The sequence below is a fragment of the Thunnus albacares genome, chromosome 11, assembly GCF_914725855.1.
Source record: "Thunnus albacares chromosome 11, fThuAlb1.1, whole genome shotgun sequence".
Lineage (NCBI taxonomy): Eukaryota > Metazoa > Chordata > Actinopteri > Scombriformes > Scombridae > Thunnus > Thunnus albacares.
Window position 1 is genome coordinate 9456113 of NC_058116.1, and position 24046 is coordinate 9480158.

At 39.2% G+C, this 24046-nt stretch overlaps 1 protein-coding gene across 5 annotated transcripts in view; it reads left to right on the top strand.

The window, feature by feature from the left end:
- The window catches only part of nalcn (sodium leak channel, non-selective), a 78845-nt gene that overhangs the window by 25554 nt on the left and 29245 nt on the right, over nt 1–24046 (top strand). For all 5 annotated transcript variants that reach the window (XM_044366080.1, XM_044366083.1, XM_044366081.1 and 2 more), the window contains 5 exons: nt 9927–10058; nt 11270–11437; nt 15238–15429; nt 16986–17123; nt 17739–17813. In XM_044366080.1, coding sequence (XP_044222015.1) covers nt 9927–10058; nt 11270–11437; nt 15238–15429; nt 16986–17123; nt 17739–17813 — 705 coding nt within the window. The remainder of the gene's footprint in view (nt 1–9926; nt 10059–11269; nt 11438–15237; nt 15430–16985; nt 17124–17738; nt 17814–24046) is intronic.

Below are 24046 nucleotides of genomic sequence, written 5' to 3' on the forward strand. Positions count from 1 at the left end.
CTAGTGGAGAGCAATGAAAAGTGGAGTGACATGAACTGTTTTTGGCTGGTTGAAGACCAGATGTGCTGCCGCATTTCGGACATTCGATTCGATAGTCAAGGTGGGAGATGACCACTGCTTGTACAAGAAGTTGATCGACATACTCAGTCAGATCCAGTTTGAGATATCACTGAGGCAGACTGTGATCTGCACTGAGACAGCTGGTTCATCTGGTGGGAATAAAGCTGGGTGTCATCAGCATAGCAGTGGTAAAAAACAAACAAACATATGAGTGCTGAATGTTTGCATTGATTGTAAATTGTCTTCAGTAAAATTGTCCATTATGAACATAATTCTGAGAGACAGGGATAATTCTGCTCATAGTGATCTTCATTTGTCCCATCTGGTTACACTTCCTTTCTGAATACCAGTCTGGTCTAGCAGACAGCCTGTATTTGTCTTGTTACAGACGAGCGCCTGAGAGAGCCTGTTCACCACAATTGTGTGAATGCATATATGGCAATGATGAAAGGTTGGACCAACCACAGATCTATAAGGATGATTTAATCCCATTATTTTACATATTTCTTTCTCTCCTGATCAATTATGTAGATGATCAATGAAATGGTTTATCATATATTACCGATCTTCATTATCCACCACAGCAGCTTAGATTCATATCCCCTTTAAAAATCCTTCAAAGTGATCTTATTGATTATATGACATCACCCAAAGGATTGCTCAATTATATGCTCTTGCAGTTATGTCAGTGATAATAAATTCCAAAGAGGTTTTCACAACAAAAAACCCCCAACATGCATATATTACATATAGATTGTTGTGAGTATTCACTGTAAACAGAGGCAACTTACTACAGTAGCTAAATATAGGAACAATGTATATTACAATGTATTTGAGTACCATAGTGAAAATTATTTTTTTTTATAATTATTTGGAACAGACTGAACATACAAATGGACAGCAAAGTACTGAAATTATGCTGCAAACATGGTAAATATTTTTCACTTTTGAAAAATATTGGAATCCATTATATACAGTACATATATTAAAGCTGACCACAACCACTAGTCTCTGTTTAAGGTTTTCCAGCCATCTTTCAAGCTGACAGAGGATGAGTATTTGGCACTACAGTTCTGATTGGGGTTGAAATGCCACATTAAAGTGCTTTAGTTGTTATCTAAATTTCTGCCTACTTGAGCATTCAAAGTGTCAAGCGTGAAGCAAATAATCATCAAGTAGTGTAAAAGTTGAATAACAATGAGAGTGACTTTGACATACATCATACAGTGGTTAATTTCAAAAGTCATCCATTGTTTGTAGTTGTCAATCACACACTGACAGCATTTTGTGGCATGTCAAACCATCAAACTACTCTGAAAATGTTTTGATTTTCTGATGGTGTCAGGAAACCGCCAGATCTAACCCAGCTGTTCCATTCAAACCACAAAGGCCTGATCATAGATTATTATAAGTAAGGCAATGTTTAATGTTTTTACAGATTTTCAATTTGGAAAAGGTCCATGTTGTCTCAGATACACACTTTGTAAACACAAAATGTTTACCACTAGTGACTCGAGAATAAAGTGATTGTAACTGTGTTGCGACTGTGTTGAATTAAAGCATGACAAGGACAAGCTCTGAATATGCTTTGACTAATAGCTACTGGAGAGAACAATTAAGAGAAAGCAAGAGTCCCTCCACCTCATTAAAAAAACATTGAAACTTGAGAACATTTGTGCTGCAGATGGTTGTTTTATAATCTGAATTTCCACACATAGTTTTGCATTATTAATTTTTATGTGTTGTTTATATTCTAAATAAATACTCATTTACCTATTTTAAATCAAAAAAGAAAATAATGAAAAATGAGTGGTACTACTTTGTCCAATGATAAGGAAAAGAACATACAAGTACCATTCAGTCACTGTAAAATGACTTAAAGGAAATGACACAGTACATGGAAAAGGGCCAGATCATGGTTTCACTAACTAGAGTACCACTACACATGTAAATAATCTGAGGATTAATCTAATAATATGTTATGGTGGAGAGTAGTGTGCACCTGTTATGTATGTGTTTTGACAGAATGGGTAATATTGTAATTTTTTTCCAATAATTTCTGTTGTTCAATGCTGTAATAGAGAAGGCCTATCATACTGCAGCTGTATCATTTGATTAATGATGGATATCCCCTTTTCTCTTCTGTCTAAAACATTGCCAAACACCCTATTTCATTGCTTGAGCAGTGCTAGCTGAGTAGACAGGTAGAGTGAAGACAGGCAGTGAAGATTCAGCCTGCAGGGCCATCTGCGAGTGCTGAGGAAGTGAAGTGTGAGTTTCTGTTCTGCTCTGCCTGGCTCCAGAGTAATTGGCCGTCAAATGATTAAAATGTTTCAGGGCTGGCAAGTGGGTGCTATCTACAGACAGGCGGCCTGTGTGTGTCCTCCTGTTTCTCAGCTGCTAGCTCACCCATACCTGTCGGATTGTCTTTTAAACCACCTGTATGTGTCTGGTCATGCCTCTGTGTGTCTGACTGTCACCCCGTTGATCTGCCCGTTGATGTCTGTCCATTTGTGCGTGCGTGTGTGTGTGTCAGTCTGGGTCCGTCTGGGTCCAAGGGGCTGCAGCAGTTGGAGATAACACATAATTGATTAACCACCTGCTCTTTTTGGAGACAGAGAGGAAACAGCAGCTTCCCCCTCCTGAGGGGCTACGAACCGAAATAGCCCTGCAAACTGGGAGCCTCGCCGCATTCCTCCTCCGTTCTGACAGTTGTTTTTCAGTGTTTTTATTAATCTTACAGTGACAATCCTTAACATAGTCTTTGTTTGGATATTCATCTGTCACTGTAAGACATTATTGTTATGTCTTTGACCTCCATTTCCCTATAACTACTTGTCAGTGAGTGTGGACAGCACTGTAACAACTTTATGATATTCTATAAAATTTTCCCTGGACAGTGTTTTCTTGCTGAGCTGCTTTGGAGGGATAGTAAAACAAAAGGGAAATTTCATACTAATAAGATTGTAACATATAACAGATTGTACTGTAATGGGGATGCTGTATTTTGTCCCCTGTCTCTCTTACATCAAAATCACATTAGGAAGACATGTCTACTAAAAATTATTTAATTGTTTTTAAGTGTTGTTTTAAGACAGACAAGCAGCTTTGAAACTGTATGACAGCGTCACTTACAAATTCTTTTGATTCTTTGAAACAGTTGTCACGTTTCTATTGATTTGATATTCAAAGCCACCTTTTCATCGAATGCAAAATTCCAGATTAATATTTTGCGACATGTTTCCCTGTAGTTTAGTATGAAATATATTTTTCATGTTTGGAAGCAGGTTTAAATGCATGGAATTGTCAGTGGCTTTTGGTGAAATTGCCTGCATGTGCCAGCTGGAGTTAAAGTTCAAGTACATTCATTAATGTCAAAATGTTTTAGGCTACATTTAGGTTAATGTAGCAGCCTGGTTCTTTCCCTACAGACCTGGTCTACTAATTAGCCCCCAGTGCTCAACCATACCATAATTACACTGCAGATTGGAGCTTTGGCTGTTATAAGCAAAAATAGAGGGTGACATTCTATACAAGTGTACACAAATGGATTTAAAAATTGCAATTGCAGAAAAACATTTATGCTTATTATGTAAATACATAGAATAACCCTAGATACAAATTAAAGAACTAAAGTCTGTTAGAGGATAATTAAAAAAAGCTCTAAAATGACCACTATGGGAAGGAATGATAAATGTTACCTACTTCCAATAATCCAGGGGGATCCTGTGATTAATTTAGTATCGCCTTTTTGGCGATGAGCAGCTGATGTTGCTCATTCCCGCTGTTGCAGCCCTCTGTCTGCAAAGTTAAATACAAAGTGATGGATAACCTGATATCTCACTGGGGGGTACTGAGGTCCAATGAAAGGAACACCTTTTTGACCTCTCCCTCCCAAGCCAGAGGTTATTGATTCTCTGGATCCCTCCTTTTCCCCCTCGCCACTGATCTTTGCCCCACGGTTCTTCCCAGTGACACCACTTGTACCATTTTAAGCTCACGCACACACATATGCACAACGTATCAAGGTTAAGGTCAGTTTGTCTCTTTGTGGAAGGAGAAGGAGGGCAGAGAGAAAAGGGAAATTGGCTAGAGAGGAGGAAAATAATCACAGTGAGAAGAACATTTTCCTAAAGGGTTACAGTGGAGAAAAAAAGACAGCATTAGGGCATAGAAGGGTGGATATATGTGGATAGGGGGAAACGAAATCACCTGTAAGAAGGAAGTGAACAAGATGTGACCAGCCCTCTGAGAACAGGATGACTGAATCAGATTGTGTATTCGGTCTAGGCTGCAATCAGCCAGGAGCACATATAGTGATATACGCTGAAATGAAATAAACTATAAGTCTATAAGGAAGAGCCAGACAAGAAAGGGAGGCAGAGGTGGCAAAGCACAGTGGATGTTATTAAGAGTAGGAGGGCGCAGACAGGCAGACCATCATGTTTTATTAAGGCCTGTTTTCCAGTCTGAGACATGAGTCAGCCTGCTTTAGTCAGGGCCGTAATAAGCCAAGGGGCTCCCGCTTCGCTAGATGTCCAACCCAGCACGATTTTACACACCCACTGCTTCAGCCAAAAGCTTTAAATTAAAATAACTCTGTTGATACCACAGTTAGCCATGAGTTAACTATACTGTTCAGCAATTTGATGTCTGAATTAGCTTGTCTGTTCTGCATCTTTTCATTCAGAGTTTCAGTGGGGGAAAAAAAAAAGCCCTGATAAGACTCTGATTATCATGATTTGTTTATTCGTTCGCCAACAAATGCTGGTGAAGAGATGTGAAGCAGTCTGTAATCCCACTCAGTTTCTTCTTAATCTCAGTAAACAAGGGAGAGAAAACTGTAGCAGAGCTGGTGCCAGAACATGGCCCAGTCTGTCGGTGACAATTCCTGTGTGAATACTGCTATATCCTGCCAGCTATGTGCACATGTGCTACACTCGTCTCATGTACCGGCGGAAAGAGCATTTGTCCTCCTTGGCATTCTGAGTGAACAGACGGAGTATGAGGAAGCAGTCGTTGGTCTGTCAGTCTGTTTCTCTGTCTTGGTTGTGTTACAGTTGCAGCCACTGTCAATGTTCCATATATGATGTAAATATCCCCGTCCTCCAGATGATTGGTATGCTTATTACCAGCGGATCATGGTGGGACACCTCTTATGAACACAGCTGAACGTTATCTCACCTCTTCTGTCAGATGGCAGTTTATGTCACACTGACCAGACAGCCTTTAGAGAGGGAGGCTTTGCTGCACTGTTTAAATTGACTGAGCATAAATTGGGTGATAAAAGAACTCAAGTACCCACACAAGAAGCCAGAAGGCTTGATGAAAAGAGAACTGGGTGTTTATTTATTTTTATTTTTTATGTTTTTCTTTTTTTTTTTTCCACACAGACTGCACTGTTTCCCCAAATGCCAATTTACATGCTGCTTGAAATGAAGTCTATTTATCTAAAACACCATTTGCATACACAATTTCTATCATGCACACTCTGTTGCAGTCAAGCAAATTAAAGCTGAGTACATGTTGTATTTTTCAGAATGTACTGTGTCATAAATTAGAAATTAATCAATGCTTTGCTATCAGACAGAATGATGCTAGTGTTCCCTGTGCAAAATGCGAAAGCCACAACTTAATGTGCGGCTCCTGCTTGCTTAAACTCGACTTTAAAGCGCGTGTGTGTGTGTTTGCATGCATGCTTGTGCCTGTACACAGTGAGCACCTGGTGTTTCAAAGACCCAGCCAGAGGCAACACAAATAAATAGCATCCATCAAACAAGTGGGAAAGGATTTCAGAGACACACAAGCTAAGAAACATCAAACGGCAGGGGAGAGCCATCTTGTCCCACAATTGATGGTGTTAAATTGATTCTGACATCTTGAGGCCATATATGGTGTGCCAGTGCCATCAGCTGCAGCTCTGCCATTTTGCCTTGGGAATGACATGAAGAGCATTATCTGGTGAGGTGCACCACATCTTTAGTCAGTTTGAAAAAATGGGGTTAAATGTGTGCAAAAGATGAAAAGTTTATTCTGTGGCAGAGCTGGATGTATCTCCATATGTGAGAGGTTACAAATGAACACTACTCTCCAGCTAGATCTCCAGCATTTCTTAGTAGTGTGATTCCCAAAAGCTGACAGAGAATACGGGCAAAGTCAGGACCTTGAGAAAATCAACCGTTTCATACGCGCAAGCATGTACTTTCTGTTCTCTGTCAGTCTGCCTCTATCTCTCCTGCTCCCTCCCTCACACATTCACAAACACACTCTCTCACACACACACACACACACACACACACACACAACTCCGTTCAGCCAAAACACCCATGGGGGAGAGCGTCTGGTTGCTGGAAATGTCAAACTGCTTTGTCACGTCCAATCTCAGTCAGGGAGACTAACCACTGTGTGTGTAGTGTGGGCATGTGTGTATGTTCTGCAAAAACACCCAGCCCCAAGGCTAGCAACTCTATCGATCAGTTGAGCTTAAGAGAATAGCAGGAGTTCAGATCTGTGAGATAAATAAATGGTATGTAGTGTTTAATAATGAGCTGATGAGATATCAAGACAAGACAAAATAGGAAGAACAACAAAATAAAACAGTAAAACAGAAATATAAGAGCAAAAGAGCACCTCATTAAAACTAGCAAAAGACTTCGCGGGCTTCTAGAAGTAAATTTAAAAGGTGCTACAGATTTAAGTTTCCTGTACTTGGTAGCTGGGTATGTAGAGGTGAAACCAGCCATGCCCTAAAGCATACCCTGCTTTATCGTCAAATTTAAATTAAATACTGTACCATAATTTACAAAATGAACATCATGCTGTATTGAAGAAGACTTGAAACTAGCGATTGCTGGTCATTAGAGAGAATGCAGGTTAATGGCACTTCTGCATTGGAACTACCTGCGCTACCACCCCTTTGAAGTGAGGATTGAGTAATGGTCCCTTTACAAAACTGCAAAAGTGTTGTGTGATTTAGTAGATTACATTGTTTGTTAGTTTCTTCCACAAATGTTACCAATGACCAAAAAAATGATACAAAAATGATTTATATGAGTGCTTCTTGATCTGCTCTATGGTCAAGGTTTATTCAGGCAGTTGGCAGTTCTACTGTACTTCCCCCTTTGCCATGACAGACAACAGTCAGAATTTGCGTGAATACAAAAGTGACTTGTCAGGTAACTGAAAAAGTAGGTTGTTTTACATGTTTCAGCAAAACAATCAATTATTCCATATTTGTGGTGAGGACAGCCTCTCTAAAACTAAAATTGGTTCTCACAAAGATATTAGAACAAGAGCACAAACACACACACTAGACTGTATCCACCTTTTTTTTTATCCAACTCACACGCTGGTCTCTCTGCTTCTCTGTTTTCTTCTTTTTACACCTTGTCACTTCATGTAATTCACTCGTAAGTACAAAGTTCAGATAATTTTATCTTCATCACTTTTTTTCAAATCATCAAATATGATTGCAGATCAGACTTTCTAGACTAGTTTGTACTGTACTTGTATTTGTGTGTAGGAGGGGAGATGGCAGTGGTCCCATTTTCCTGGGGCGAATTTGATCTTTCCAGAAATGCTGCAAACACTCTTCATCTGTCTTAAAGTCTTCCTCTCATTTTTCACTTTTTTCAATCCTTCCTATTACATGCAAGTCTTTTTTAGGGTGAGTGATTCTACCCACTCACAAGCTGTTCATTCTGCTACATACATGCAGTTAAGGGCTGTGATCACATCTGTCACATTGTCCCCAAAAGAACACACAGTTACAGTGTTTGTCTAAATGAGGGGTGGGTATTTTGTCCGACTCTGGCTTTTTTTTGTAGTTTTCCTCACATTCTTACAAGTCATAGCTGTTTCCATCCTGTGATGTTGTTGTAGGCGTTCAATTCCACTGCTATTCCCACAAGAAATAACATACATTTATTGCCTCGTTCTGTTCTTGTTTTCCGGCTGTTTGAATACACACTGATTTTGCTGTCTGGGTGGATGTTTCTCCCAGCAACCAGTGAAAGGCTCCTGATTGCTTTGAATTCCGTGCAGTTTAGCTGCTGGCCCTCTTTGCCTGTTTCCACCTCTTTATATACAGCACAGCCTATGTTGGTTGGCACCTCCAGTAAGAAACCATGTCTATGCTACCACATATATATAGTCTTGTTCTGACTGTCTATCATCTGTCTTCCAGCCTGTATCTCTGACACTTCTATACATTTCTGAAAATGGTTACAATGTAGTTTTTATCATGGGTTGTTTTTTCACTATGTTTTTTTGCTGTTACCTTACTAGGTTTTGTTCACACCACATACAGTATTAACACAAGTTGTGTTGCAGAGTAATTCTGTATTTGGTTTTAATAATTTAAGAAATTGGTTCCTAAATTGGTTAAGGATGCCAGATCTTGAATGAAACACAATGTAAAACCATTTTTAGCCTTTTGGTTATAGCCATTGTCTTTTAGCTGTTGTCTAAACAGAGGAATTTGCACCTGTGCAGACGTGGAAAACAAATTTACAAATTTATTTAGTAGCTCTTTATATGTGTATATATATATATATATATATATATATATATACACATCAGTGGCAGCTGGTGACTCAAAAAATTGGGGAGGACAGGAGGAAAACCAACATGGAATCTTATAACAAACCGCATCAAAATATATCATTGTCTCAACTGATGAAATCGGAGGGGTGGGGGACAATTTTATATGCCAATAAAACAATTTGCTTGAGTGGTGAAAAGGCTGCTTCTTTTAAGACATTTAGCATATACATATTGTCTCTAAACAAAGAAGTGCTCATTTTAGCCATGGAGTGGATCAAATGTGTCATTTTACCAACAAAGTGAAATTCAAAATTTTTAGTACTGTTCTATTGTGACAGCAAATTTATGTTCTCATCAAAAACAGACAACATATCACATGATTCACACGTGTTTCCTATGTATTTTCTTAGTATACAGAAATATATAAAGTAGCACAAAGCTTATAATGTGATACAGGTTCAGATCAGCACTGAATACAAGAAAGATTGAACACTAAAAACTTTCACAGATCTAAAAGTATAGGTTCACATCAGAAAGTATTAATGCATGTATCAAATACATGACTTACACACTCTGATCTATGTGGATGACATACAAAATATAGTCCACAAAGCTGACATGTTAACACTAGGGGTGTTAACATGAACACAAAACTCACGGTTCGGATTGCATGGAGCTATCTACCGCTGCTACTCTGCCTTACAATGGAGAGAATTGAAGATGAAATCTGGAAACTATCATTGGACCAACTCAATGTCAATATTGCATTCTGGTTGTTGATTGGTAAGGGAGGACGTCCTCCCTTGGAGCATCATTTTACGTGTCAGAGCCAATCACAGGTTAGCATGAAAAAAAAAGAAATACATTAAATCCAATGTAAGAGATCCCGCCCTGCGGAGGACAGCAGGCACCTGTCCTCCTCTGTCCCCCACTCCACCTCCACCATAGATAGAGGAGGATCAACCTCCTCTGCCTCTATGGACCAGCCTCCACTGATATACTGACATATATATATATATATATATATATATATATATATATATATATATATATATATATATATATATATATACACATATATATATCAGTATATGTATATTGATACCTGCCTGTCTGCTTGAGTTACAACCTTCAGTCAAAATGGAAATAACTTATTTCAGACAATGCTATACTTTGTTATCATGGTTTTCCTGGCTCACAACCAAACTAGAATCTGATCAAGTTCAATGGGAAACAAATGAACGGTTGCACTCCTACTTTGCTTTTTGCCAGTTTTGTGCAGTTTACATTGATTGCAATTGAACACTGCTCTGTTTCCACAGCAACTGATGCGGTCCTCTGTGTTCCACATGTTCATCTTGAGCATGGTTGCTGTGGACGTCATCGTTGCTGCTAGCAACTATTATAAAGGCGAGAACTACCGCAGGCACTATGATGAGTTTTACCTGGCAGAGGTGAGCTGTTTTTTTTTTATTTCCCGCTTTTTCTTATAGTTCCAAATGTCCACTCCAAACCCTCTGATTTTTTGTAATATTAAATTAATTTCAATGAAAGCCATTTGACCTGAGATTATATTTAATTCATAAATTCATACATTTACGATACAAAAATATTATGAGATCATGTTTGTGATTGTTTCTTATGTTAAAATATGTAAAAAAAAACAAAAAAACCCACAACTTCTCTACAGTTGATGTCCTTATTGGTACATCCTATATGGGATTGTTGTGGGATGTTATTAATAGGCATTTAATCCTGCATAATCTGAATGCCGCTTTATTTTGCCTCGTCCATGCCACATGATCACATGATCCTGTCCATGATCGCATGATGCAACTAGGGACTTTAGGATATGTTGACAAGCGAGGATAGTTTATAATCCATACATCTGTTTATGCATTATTGTGCAATAATGGGCATTATACATTTGCATTCATTGATTAAAGGGCTTTAGTACATTTGTCCGTTCTTTTTATTCTACTGTTTTAAAATAACCACACAACCACATACACACATACAGTACAGGTTGGTTTGATGTCATCAGTATGCAGCTGGTAAAGCGCCAACAAACACGGCAAGGAATGTGTCCACCTCCCTCTTCCCGTCCGTACCCCTCTCTCTCTCTCACGCACAGCTGAATGGAGGAGATAAGAAAATGGAAAAAAGACACACAATATTACTTCCTCTCACTCCCCCCATCCATATCATACAGCCATCGATCTGCAGATTTGTTCCAATTGGTGTGAAGGCTATGAAGAGAAAATAGGAAATGCAGGCACTGGGTTCAGAGTTAAATGGAGAAATACACATTTTATTGGTGAGGTGCCAATTTCATTCTGCCCTTCTTACTGTATTTACCCATGCTGGTTGAAGACGTATTCAGATCTTTTACTTGAAGGACTCCAGTGTTTTAGTATTGCACTTACATAAAGTCGGGGGACTAGCAAGAGAGAGATTAAAAACAGGCCAAGCTCCAGAACAGCAGGATCCTATTTCCCACAGCAAATCCTACAAACATAGTTCATTACACAAGAATATTCTTTACAGTAAATGAATTCAGTAGTTTGCCTGTATCCACAGAATAGAATATCTTGTGCTGACAGAGATTTGTGTTGACAGGGAGTGAATGCCAACATTGATTTCTGTTTTCTCCATCCCATCCCAGGTTGCCTTTACTGTGTTATTTGACCTGGAAGCTCTTCTGAAGATCTGGTGCCTCGGCTTCACTGGCTACATCAGCTCCTCCCTGCACAAGTTTGAATCTTTGTTGGTGGTGGGCACCACACTGCACATCTACCCCGACCTCTACCACTCCCAGTTCACCTACTTTCAGGTGAGGATACATGCATATTCTGAGTTTTGTTTAATTGTTCAATCATGGGCATTTACGCCTGACGTATTCAGTGAAAGAGTGCGCATCAGGGAAAGTCCTGATCATTATGTGCTCTATGTATGGAAGTAAAAATGTGTGATTCCTTTGGTCTTTCTAATAGTAGTGATGGTCTACAGTACTTTTGTCCATAAGTGCTACTTATGAGTTGGCTTTGAGCGTGTGTGATTTGACATCCTCTACCCTTTTTCATTTCTCATGTCAGAAATCAACTGTATATGTTATGACCCATGTGGCAACAGTGTAGCTTCATCGGCCATCAGCACAGCCTGTACATTTTTTTTTCTTTGACCTTTCTTTAGGTACATAGCCGATGAAAAGCTCTATGGACAGTTGTATGGGAAAGGGCATCTCAATGGGTCTTTAATGAGCCTTGACCATACAAGGTGCTCTGATCCCTGTCCGGCTCCGTCAACAACTGCCATTCACACATGTGCAATGCATATACTCAAGCAAACACATGTACAACATATATATTTCTGACTTTAACAGCGTTCCTGTGCACCATTATCCTGGTCACTGAACAGCATTGCATTCATGAGTTATCCAGGGCTTAATAATTTAGGGAAAATATGTAATTGTGATTTTAAATGTATATTATTATTATTATTATTACATTATTTTTTGCAACTTAAATTGTGATTATTTTCTAATTACTCCAGGGTTTGTCTACATAATGTCAGATATCTACTGACTTAAATTTTCACCTCTTAAAACTTATTAATGATAATAACAATAATGATTATGTGCTGTTGTTCTTGCTGATTGAAGACAGCACTTTTTCAAATTGCAACTTAAATTTGAAAATCAGTCACTGCTCAGCCCTAGAGCTATGTTGTCACTGAAATACATTGAACAAGACATGGAATAAGCAAACATAGATAAGCAAAGGATAATGTGAAATTGACAGCTGATTTTTTGCAGTTCAGCTTAATTTTTGTAATAATAGACAACTGTATGGTTTCTGTGTGTATACAATGGATCAATATACAGTATCAGAGAAAAGGTTTAATGACAAAAAACAATAAATGAAAGAGGGCCACCTTTGACTTTATCAAGTCAAAATATGTTTTTCCTGTCTCAACAAATGTATATACAAACAGGGACACCCGGGGAACAAGCTTAGAACATAGCTAAGCAACATGCACAGACCATTACAGTTTGGAAACTGTTCCAAGTCCAATCTTAATGTCAGTAGATTTTTCTACTGCAGTAATGTCATGTTCATACAAGTTTTCCTAATGCAATTAGTATTCCGCGTTTGGCTAATGAGCTGTTTTTATGGGCATTAAGAGTCTTATTCACGCCTCACTCATGGGAAAGCATTTGTCATTCACTGTCCCTGCTGATATTTTTCCCACTAGGTCCCAGTTTGAATAGGTGACATTTAGTCAGAAGTGATTAACCTTAAGGCTCTGTGCTAGAACCAGAAGTATGTTCTTGCCCATAGGAGAAGGGAACAGGCTAAACAACCATTGTTTGAGATATTTATTTAATTATTGTATATCTAGCCAAGGGGTGTTTCATTAGCCTTACCAATTGTCTTCCAGTCTGGACAAAATGTCACACGCTTTAGAGCCATACTTACAGCTTTGACAGACACACACTTGGCATATTGATTTTTAATCAGCAAATTGAACCTGCCTCTCTGTGTGTGTGTTCAGAATTGCAATGACTTGAGTAGCAGCATGATTTAACAGTTCAGTCAATTCATTCATTCAGAGAGGCAGGGCATTGTATTAGTTTTGGACCTTTCTGGTTGAGATGTACTTATCCAATTCTGGTTGTTGGTATCTGGCCAATCTGGGTTTAAAACGCTGGATAGAATATCTGTGACAGCGACAATGTGACACATTATGCAATTCAATTTTATGTAAAACATTGCTTTGTCTTGCAAGAGGCTAGAAACAGAAGCGCACACGGATAACACAGCTGGAAAGAAATTCTCTGAGTGTCATTTATAGTTAATCACAGCATTTTCTTTGGTGATAAACACGGTTTTTACTCTACCATACAACAGCAGTCTGTCATTTAATGTTTAATACCTTCTCCAGATCTGGCCCTGAGCCTGAACCGCAGTAGGGATCACCTCTGGTAAATGTTATTTGTTTCGCACATCAGACTGATCATATTCAAGAATCAGAAGATTGTCGATTGCTTGTCTCATGTCTGCTTCACTTGAAACAGTGGCATTTATTTTTGCACATATGTGAGAAAATAAATGTATAAAAGTATAGATGATAGTGATTTTGTCTGTGGCTTTTTTATTTTACTATTTTACATTGACAATAATGATACCCATTGAAATGAATCCAAAATCATCAGTTATATATCTAATGCAAAAAGGATCAATATCAGATAGACTGATACTCACGGTCCTATACTTGTAATCACGTCAGGAGTGAGAAATGGTATTGATGCATTCCAAACTGGTCATTGGCCATGGTGGTACGTGATCAGGGCTTTGCTGTTTAGGTAGTGCTGCACCATACAATACAATACAAATCACATTTATTTTTTACAGTACTACTACTGGTGGTAATTTTTTGATGCAATGGTTGTGTGAAATTGTTAGACGATTCTGTTATTTTATCCTATTACGGATATATGGATTTCCTCTGTTTGGAAACAGTGGGAATTATGCTTTTTAATGAGCAAGATCAGAAATTATGCTTAGATAGACACAAACACTGCTTTTAGAATCAATTTTGAGGCACCCCTCTGATGAAATATATACAATACAGTCTTGAAATTAATAATTAATAGATTGTTTTTGCCACTCTGGTGTGTTCCCTGTCAAAAAAGGAAAGCAGATAAGCCAAGTGTTCTTTGGTCAGACAACATGTTGGCAGGTGGTGGCACAAACTTTAAAGTGGCATGCATTTAACAGCATTTATGATCCCATCATTTGTGATGTCTGTCTATCTACAGTAAATTCTATTGTGATAGATGTCTATCTAAGTTGTATTGATGGCATGTACTTCAATTCCCCAGTGTTTTGTGGATCTCAGGCTGGGGCTGAAAAGAAAGATAAGCAAAAAAATAGTTTTGCTGTTGCAGCCTTGTATCCTCTGTGCACTACCTGTCTCATGGTTCGCCCTTAGCCTCATAGCTTGTGTCTGTGTAAAATGGATTGTGCTCATCATGGTCTGTCAGGAGTAGAAGGTAGTGTCTTCCCATTCCATCTGTCATCATGCTGTGAGTGTTATTACTGTATTTGTTTACTGTAGGTTTTCTTTTAGACCTGCATCCTGTGTTTGTCTCCTTTATTTCACTGTATATCAAGGGAATGGAAGATGGCCATTTATTTGGCTTAGAGCGGGATTCTAAAGAAAAATCTTTGGCCAGGGGCATCACAGTGCAGAGGTGGATCAATAGCCACTCTCTGGATCCCTGATCAAACCCTGACCAAGATGCATTACCTTTTCGGGGTTGTTGTCACCACATGCAATTTAGCGACTAAGCCCTTTGACAGAGGAGAGTATCACTGCACCTTTAGCACAGGGTCAAGATAATGCTCTTTCTTTTAAAATTAATGTGTTATTAATGTGCTACTATGTTTGCTTTTATAACTCTGATATTTATTTTAAACTATCTTCTTTTAAACTTCTAAACTACTAACTCCCTCTTCCTCTGGTGTGGACTATAAAACTACTGTCCCAAAGACCAAAATTACAAAAACACTGGTCACACAAACCACAACCTTACAGTTGAGATACAGTATGTGTTTTCCTTCTCCTCAGGTGCTACGTGTGGTGCGTTTGATAAAGATCTCCCCAGCTCTGGAGGACTTTGTCTATAAGATATTTGGTCCAGGTAAAAAACTAGGCAGCTTGGTGGTGTTCACAGCCAGCCTCCTCATCGTCATGTCAGCTATCAGCCTGCAGATGTTCTGCTTTGTGGAAGAGCTGGACCGTTTCACCACATTCCCCAGGGTAAGGAACCACTTGCAATGCTCCCTGTCACCAAGAGGGAAATATGCATACTTTTAAAAGAATATTGTTCTTAAAAACTGAAATAGTCTATTAAAGAAAGATTCAATGACTAGGATAATACCTTCAAGTTATTTCTTAGACGTATTTTTCTAAGTGTTTTTTAGGGAAACTACCCCAATGAATCATGACTTGTAAAACAGTCATGGTGAGTCACAACGTCTCATGTATTCAACAGATTTTTGGTAATCTGTCATCAGGAGATTAAACAAAATCTGTTACATTCAGGGTTACTTTTACACTTATTATCTCTTTACTGAAATTAGCGTCTCTGTATTAATAGCAGGTAAGACTACATAAAGAAACCCAAATACTGATGCACTGTGGAGCTTAGAGTATTTTCATACTTACTTTATTTAGTTTATATTGATTTCTTTCCCCTGATGCAATGCAGATTATTTGAAAATGGTTTAAGCCAGCATTTTCAGGCAGTTATTTCGTTAGAGCCATCTGGTTTTGAATAGTCTTGTTTTCACATGCTCATATCCGGACAAACAACTAAACCATTAAGTTTGACTAAATTGCTCCAAAGACACTTGGTCTAAATGTGTTCTAATACTCAAATGATTTGCTCTCAGGGAAACATCAAATGTAATTAAAACAGTATGTAGGTAGTCTATGAAACACACTACATGTAAACTCATATGAGCAGTTCCAGAGGGATATCTCAGACACGCAACAAGGAGGCCTGCAGATGCTGATGATGGGTCGACAGATGTGGTACCTCCTTTGATTTATAAGTGCTCATGGGCTTCTCTCTCTCTCATTAGCCGCATCTTTCCATCCTAATTTTTTTCTCCCTTCCAACATTCCACTGATCCCAGGCACAGCGGGACAGGAGAGGTTGCTCATAAACAGATGCCACTTGTATGCTGTGTTACCCTTCTGGCTGTCATTTTCTCTTTCCGTTTCTATATTGCTTGTGCTTCACACATCCATATGCATGCACACAGACACACATGCGCACACGTCGTAGTTAATGACGTTTGGCTGCCTTTCCTACTGGCTGACCTGTTGCTGGGTTTATCTTTATCTGCAGTGATTGGGATGTAGGAGTGGGTGGGAGGGGCGAGGAAGGAGGAGGCTGCTGTCTGGAGGTGAGATGCTACGAAGGAAGTGCAGGCGTGCCATTTGACTCCAGGGGCCACAGCGTCGCAGCTGGCTGTTCCTACACCTTCATCTGACCTCTAGCAAGAAGATGAGAGGGCAGCAAAGCAGATGCCTTTCTCTTGCTTCCTTTCCTCCCTTCCTGGCTTATGTTTTGAAATTTGACAATCTCAAGCTAGAGAAAGACGGTCAGAAGGGGATATGTGCGTCAGCTGTCTGATATTTGTTCTCCTGTGAAAAAGCATATTTTAAATGTCAAAATCTGCCTGTTTCTCTGTGTAATTTCCTCCTTGTTCCTGTCCTCCTTTCCTTATCTCCCCAGCTTCCACTAGTATATGCTGCCCTCTTATCCCTCTCTCACTTCCTCTTATCCTGTGCTTTCCTCCCTGTAGGCATTCATGTCCATGTTCCAGATCCTAACCCAGGAGGGCTGGGTAGATGTCATGGACCAGACTCTGGTGGCAGTAGGTGATATGTGGGCTCCGGTAGTGGCCATTTACTTCATCCTTTACCATCTGTTTGCTACCCTGGTGAGGAACTCAATATGCTGCTTCAAATGTGAAAGTCAAATGCATTGAACAGACTGGAGTTTTTAGTGTTTTGGTTAAGTTAAATGGGCTTTTAGTATATTGACACTGCTTGTCATAACGACATTTGCATTTGAATGACACAACTCAATGTACACTAAGAACAATGGCTCAATTTGCTGCAGTATTCTTTTTTAAACACATATTCTATTATTTTGCTCAGTAAAAATAGGTTTGAAAAAATAAGTGGCAAAAGGATACATGAATTGTTTTCTTAATGCATTCAATTAGTGCCCCCAACTCTTCAATGCTCTTTCAAGTGGTACATCTAATCACAGTTAATCAGAGTTGCAGGTGTAAGAAGTGCTGACATTTTATTGTTTGCTCTTCTGATTTGGTAAGCCATCAAACAGCACATATAGTCTTTGGATGACTCACACTTCACCCCAGACATACAGGATATCTCCCAGGGCAGAACAAGTGACAAATACAATGACGAGGCTACTTCATACTTTTGAAAAAGTCTCTTTTTATAGATGTGATTATGATAATGGCATAAAAATGTATTGTGTTCATACACAGCATATGTTCTTATGACTTCCTCTTGTTGCATTTTAGATTCTGCTCAGTCTTTTTGTGGCTGTAATCTTGGACAACCTGGAGCTGGATGAAGATTTGAAGAAACTCAAACAGGTAAGAAACTTATGTAAATTTCAATAATGTCTGAAGACTAAACAAGGTTGTGCTCAGATTTAGAAGAGCAAGAAATTTGGGGGAAATTCTGAGCAATTCTTTTTCTTCCATTTAGGATGCATTTAAAGCTAGAAAGCATCTCCATTAACCATGTCATAATCACCTGCGTGGCAAATTACTTCTGTTGTCAATTTAAATAAATGTTGGTTAGTCCTTGCTAAAAACTATGAAAACTTAAGTTTTTCTGATGTTAGATGAAGCAGTATTATCCAACTGCAGTTACATCTCTCACAAGCTTGTCAGCCATGGTCCCGTCAGACTACAGTGAGCAAAGCTAAAATTGTGACAAATCATTGCCAGACTAAGCCACAGTGGCCTAATGGCCAAATTGTTAACATTCCACTCTGTTTGTTTCATTTGGTGCCTTCAAGTGGTTTCATGTTTACTTTGTTAATTTGAATAACTTACTATTGTTCTGCTCTTTTTTGTTCTTAAACATGCTGAAATGCAAAAACAAAAACCACAAACTAATTCACCAAAAGAGAACCAGGCAACGTCCCATGTTCAAAATATGACCTCAAGAATTACATCTAAATTCAATATTTTGCAGTGAACATTATGAGTTTCATCATATATGTACTCAAATTTTATTAGTAGTCTTTTTGATATCTGACCTTTGCCAGACAGGTGGTTGGTGTACTTCATATAACTGTTGGTAACCAACCCTGTTTTCTGTATTTTTGGTGCTTGATGTACAGAGTACATGCATGTTTCATCCTACAGACATGGACATCCAGGGCCAGATTTACAAAGAAATTGGTATTGCACCAGTGGTGTACTGCCATCAGGCACACCGGGACAGTACAGTGTGCTGCTGCATTGGTGGGCCAGTGAACTGTCAAAAATCAGTCATTCAGGGTGCACATGAGAGCGTGCTGTTTTCTGCGTGTGTGCGTCACTAGCCAATCACAACCAAGCACCCTCCCCCCTGCAGTTCACAGCAGAGCAGGTGGAGCTGGAGATGGTGTTGATATGGATCCTGAGGTAAAACACAGATGTCTTAACAAAAGAAAGAAATGTTTTGTTGCAGCCTGTAGTGATTTTACAGTTCATTGATGGTAAAGTTTAATTGTTTTTTAGAAGGGCTGTCGATTGATTTTTTTTTTTTTAAATTAACAAATTAATCGCACAATTCGCTGTGATTAATCGCAATTAATTGCTTTTTTTCTTCTTAAGATTGAAGCTTGAAATAATGGATATTTAAATGTAAAATCATGGAATTAATGTAGAATCAACACAAAGGAAGTATATTTAAATTCAAATACTGTTGGTTAATAGTATCTTTTAAACTTTGAACACAGATTCTCTCCTGTGAACTACAGATTTCCAATAAAACCATCAAGGCCATCAAAATTGACTGTCAGCTTGAAAGGCATATTTCTTATATGCGCTAACAGAAATAATAACAAAGTGCGATTTGCATTTCAAAACCATCAAGGCCATTAAAATTAGATATCAGCTTAGAAGGCAATCATTTCTTACTTGCACTAATATAAATGAATATTTATTAACAACAAAATATGTGTTCCATGTTCAAGTGCCAGTTGAATTTCAAAAAGGTCCACAATAATTCATAGAAATATCAAAAAAAGAACAAGGAAAGATTCTGCTGAGAGTTCAGAATGTTAAATCTCCGTCACTCCATAAAAACAATTTGGCTTAGTCCTAATTTACATTCAGCCAGTTACTGAGACAGACCAGTCTGTTTACATTATCAAGGGACAAAAGACACTCACTAGTTTCCTGTCCATATGCTACACATGCACACACACATACAGAAGATACAGGGGGAGAGAGAGTGAGAAAACACACACGCACAAGTGGACAGAAAGAGTGAGAACACACATTGGGAGAGAGCTAGAATGCACAAAGAAGACACAGGTGGAGAGAGAGAGAGCGAGCACACAGCACACACACACACACACACACACACACACACACACAAAAGACACAGAGGGAGAGAGAGAGAAAACGGCACACTCTTGGAAGACAGAGACAAAGAAAGAGATAGAGATAAGAAAGAAATATTAACTTACCTGCAAGATTCAAGTAGTTCCTTCAGCTTTTGCAGTTTTGCAGGCTCTTGTACAATCAACATGGCAACGTTGCTGTTTTGCTGAGCCAGGGTAGTGGTCAGTGGTTTGTTTCACTGACCATCTCTAGGGTAGAATTCCATCTTGTTGCAACGTTCTGAACAAGTGATTCTTGCTTCTGCCCAAGTGCCACTTGCTGTTCTTTTCATTCCTGAGTGTTTGATGGACTATGCTTAAAGTGCCCAACAATCTTGCGACATTTGGCCAGAACACTTTTGAATCCCCGAGATACTTGAAATCCTTCACTTCCAGGAGTTTGGTTCCAGAGTGAAAGAATGAGATCGCGGATACAAGTGGCTGAAATGAGTTTCCTCTGGAGAGTGTCTGAGCTCAGCCTTAGAGATAGAGAGAGGAGCTCAGACATCCAGGGGGAGCTTGAAGTAGAGCCATTGCTCCTTCGCATTGAAAGGAGTCAGCTGAGGTGGTCTGGGCACCTGCTTAGGATGCCTCCTGGACGCCTCCCTCTGGAGTTGTTCTGGGCATGTCCAACTGGTAGGAGACACCTGAGCAGACCCACAACTCGCTGGAGGAACTACATATCTCTCCTGGCCTGGGAATGCCTTGGGATCCCCCAGGAGGAGCTGGGGAGTGTTGCCAGGGAGAAGGATGTCTCAGTCTCAGGCCTAAACGCACTGGAAGCGTCTGACTCACACATTTTGAAGTACACCTATTGTTTTTAATGGCCGAAGACGCACTAGAAGCGTCATGACGTGCGTCAAACTGCCTTGATGCTACCCTGACTACTCTGACCTTGTTTCGATTTTTGGAGCATCAAATTAGGACTCAGCAACCAAAACTGTTTTCTCTGCAGCTGAAAAAGAGAGAAATAGCGCAAGTTGAGCAAGGAGAGCGAGTGGTAGTGAGAACAAAACCTCTGAATGAGAAAAGGAAACATTATATTCTGATTATTTCACGGCAGTCACGTTTTAACGCACAAATAAATAACCATCAAACAGTCAACAAATGATTTACTGTGGACACAGACGCTCTTAGTTTCAGTTTCATTTTCCTCCTCTGCATTTCTCCTTTTCATTCATTCATTACATCCAATTAACGGTTAATACAAGGACAAAATGACAAATTTGTGTTGGTTCTGCAGTGTTGGAATTTCAAATCTGACGCTTGCAGTGAGCCATAGGAGCATCAATTGACGTGCGTCAGTTATCGCTTCCAGTGCATTTAGGCCTTAATGCCAAAGCAACCCGTCCATCGTGTTCTACTATGTTCATTGTGTGGCACTTTTTAGCTATCCACTTAGCCAAAGCATAAGTTACCTTCTGACTTAATGGTTTCACTATTCACCCATGAGTAACACACTCCTGTAATGTAGATTGGCAAAGCCTTGTGTTTCGGTAGAGTGTTTTGCTTTGAGGTGATATGTCAAATACAAATTACTTTTGTGGTAATTAAATTTGGCTTTGCAAACTGTGTAGATTAGGTTTCTTTTTTTTTTTCCAAAGATCTGTCAGGCAACTTTTTCAAATGAACTCCATCCTTGTCCTCATCCATCTTTAGCCAGGATGTTTCAGTTTGGCGACACACATTGTCACATAGGTCAGTCGCCACAGGTAGTAAACAAAACGCTAATTTTTTTTTGACACATTAAATATTTCAAAATAATTGCAAAAATTAACATGTTCATTTTGACAGCACTAGTTTTTATTTACAAGCTATAGTTGATATCTGTTTCTTTTCTCCAACCAAAACCTTACTTGTGGCTTGTTTAATTCCTATTTGCACTCTGTTTATGCCTACCAAGGCAGAGAATTTGCCCCACAAAACTGATAGTCGCAAGTTGTGTGACCTTAGTAAATCCAGCAGAATACATAATTAAACTCTGTTAACATGTCTCCTCCTATTATTTGTGTGATCCTCCCCTGAATACATATGCCATGAGAAGAGAGGCACACCTTTCAGACACTCGCACGAATGACAAGTGAACTGCTGCTCTAGTCTCCTGCGTCTGTTTGATAAATACAACATGTGTTTGGGGCAGAATGCATCACATCTGTGCCTTAAAAATGGGTGCAAATGCTGCATTAAATCTGTCGCTCAGTGCTTAAATTCTACCTAGATTTGGAAGGTTACATTGGATTTGATTGACATAATTGTGCTTTATTAATCACAGTAGCAAATGGCATTACCAGTAAGAAATCCAGTGCAACATTTCTCTTTCAAGCACATATCAACCAGTCAGAATAACAATAGTGAAAGAGCAAAATGCAAAAGTACACATGCACCAAATTTGAAAAATACCTTTTCTGTCCCCATAATCACAGCACTAAACACAGATTTTTTTTCTACTGCTTGCCATTTCTACTTGTTGTTTGGTGCTACGCTGTATTTAAAAGCCGAACACTTTTCTCTTGCTACCCTGGGAAGAGTGACAGGGTTGTATTATGTGCCCACATGTGGGCAGGGCTCTGAGTAATTTCTTCATTCTTGCCCTTTTGGGGCTTTTCTCCTTGAGGGTTGAGTAAATGGGCAATTAACTTGAAAAAAGCAAAACCCTGTTGTGTGCAAAACCTGGCACTTAAACGCACATATGCAAATACACAAGGCCTTGTCACTGCTCAACGGGTGAACTTTAATAAGCAGTTTCTGTCATCAAATGCAAATGTATTGCAGATGTATTTCTACTGAGAAATTGCTCTTTAAAAAGTGCTATGGTTGCAGACAAAGAAATGCCTAACATTTGAGCTCCTGGTCAGTCGTTTTGGATATGTGTTTGCATAGAGTATCTATAAGCTCACTGCCATGAACATGTTTGCACACATAGATACACACACATAAACGCTGTGCACTGTGTGCACTCATAGCTGGCTGGCAGGTCTCAGCTTGCGGGGACAGGTTATTTCCCACCCACAGCTGAGTGATTAGAGGCAGTGACTGTAAAATTGTCTATTTTACAGGTGCTTCAATCACGGATACAGAGTGACTATAAATAGAGCATAGATGGTGATCACCCTCCCACAAGAAAAGGCTTCTACAAACAATTGGCAAAAGCCCAATGACACGGCTAACCTTTCTATAAGAAATACACACGTGTGTTTTGAGGGATGAGAAACCAATTACAGTGTATGTGATGAATCATTTTGCCTGCTGTTTGATGAATGACTACAGTGAGTTGGTAACGTTTGCAGTGTGACTTCTGTCCATGGCAAATGATTTAAATAAAAAATGACCACGTACAGAAAATAGTTCTATCTAATATTTTCCTTTCTCAGCTCTAAAACTGTGCTGTAGGTATGGAATAGATATCAATCAATATTTAGAGTGAGAGTTGGGCACACAAAGGCCATGTGTGCATTCTCTTCCCTGGGACATTTTTAATCCTTTCTTCTTCACAGTCGGTTGAGCACACAGACAGTTGCTGTGTTAAAATTAATTGGAAATAATGGAACAACAAATTGAAGCCGAATAAACCATTCAAAGAGTGAGTTCATGCAAATCATGGGATTTTGTCTTGGTATTATTTGAAGTGAAATAAGGGATGGTGTGCTAACAAACAACTTTGACATTACAGAGCAGAGGATAGTGTAGAGTGTACATTTACACTGTTGGTGGTGTAATAAGTGGCATTTATTGGCTTAAGTGTTGGGATCATGTCATATACTGAAGTCTGATTGTGTAGCTGCAGTGGGTAAAATTATGTTTATGGAAGCTGTAGGTGATAGCATATCTTGCCCCGGCATCCCATTCCCCCGTCATGCTCCATGTGTGTCAGAAATATCAGTTGGAAAACCAGTCAAACATGTCATCTCCTCTTGGACGCCATTGTATTTTCCTTCCAACCATGAAGTTAGTTTAGTATATTTAGTATAAAATTAGTATATTTATTACTGCAGTGCAGTGAAGTAAGGGGATTTGTTGATCTCCATATGCAGTAATTCACAGCCTTCCTGCTCATTCACTCCGGGGAGCACTAGCTTCCTCTCTCTTCTAGCCATTATTTTGGCGTATTAACAGTGTTGTTCAGTCAGCCAAAAGTTTGAAGGACCCATCTTGGGAGTTCATTTTACTTTTAAGCGTAATAGGTCAGCAGCATCCTGTTTAAAATGCACTGTGAGTACATTACTG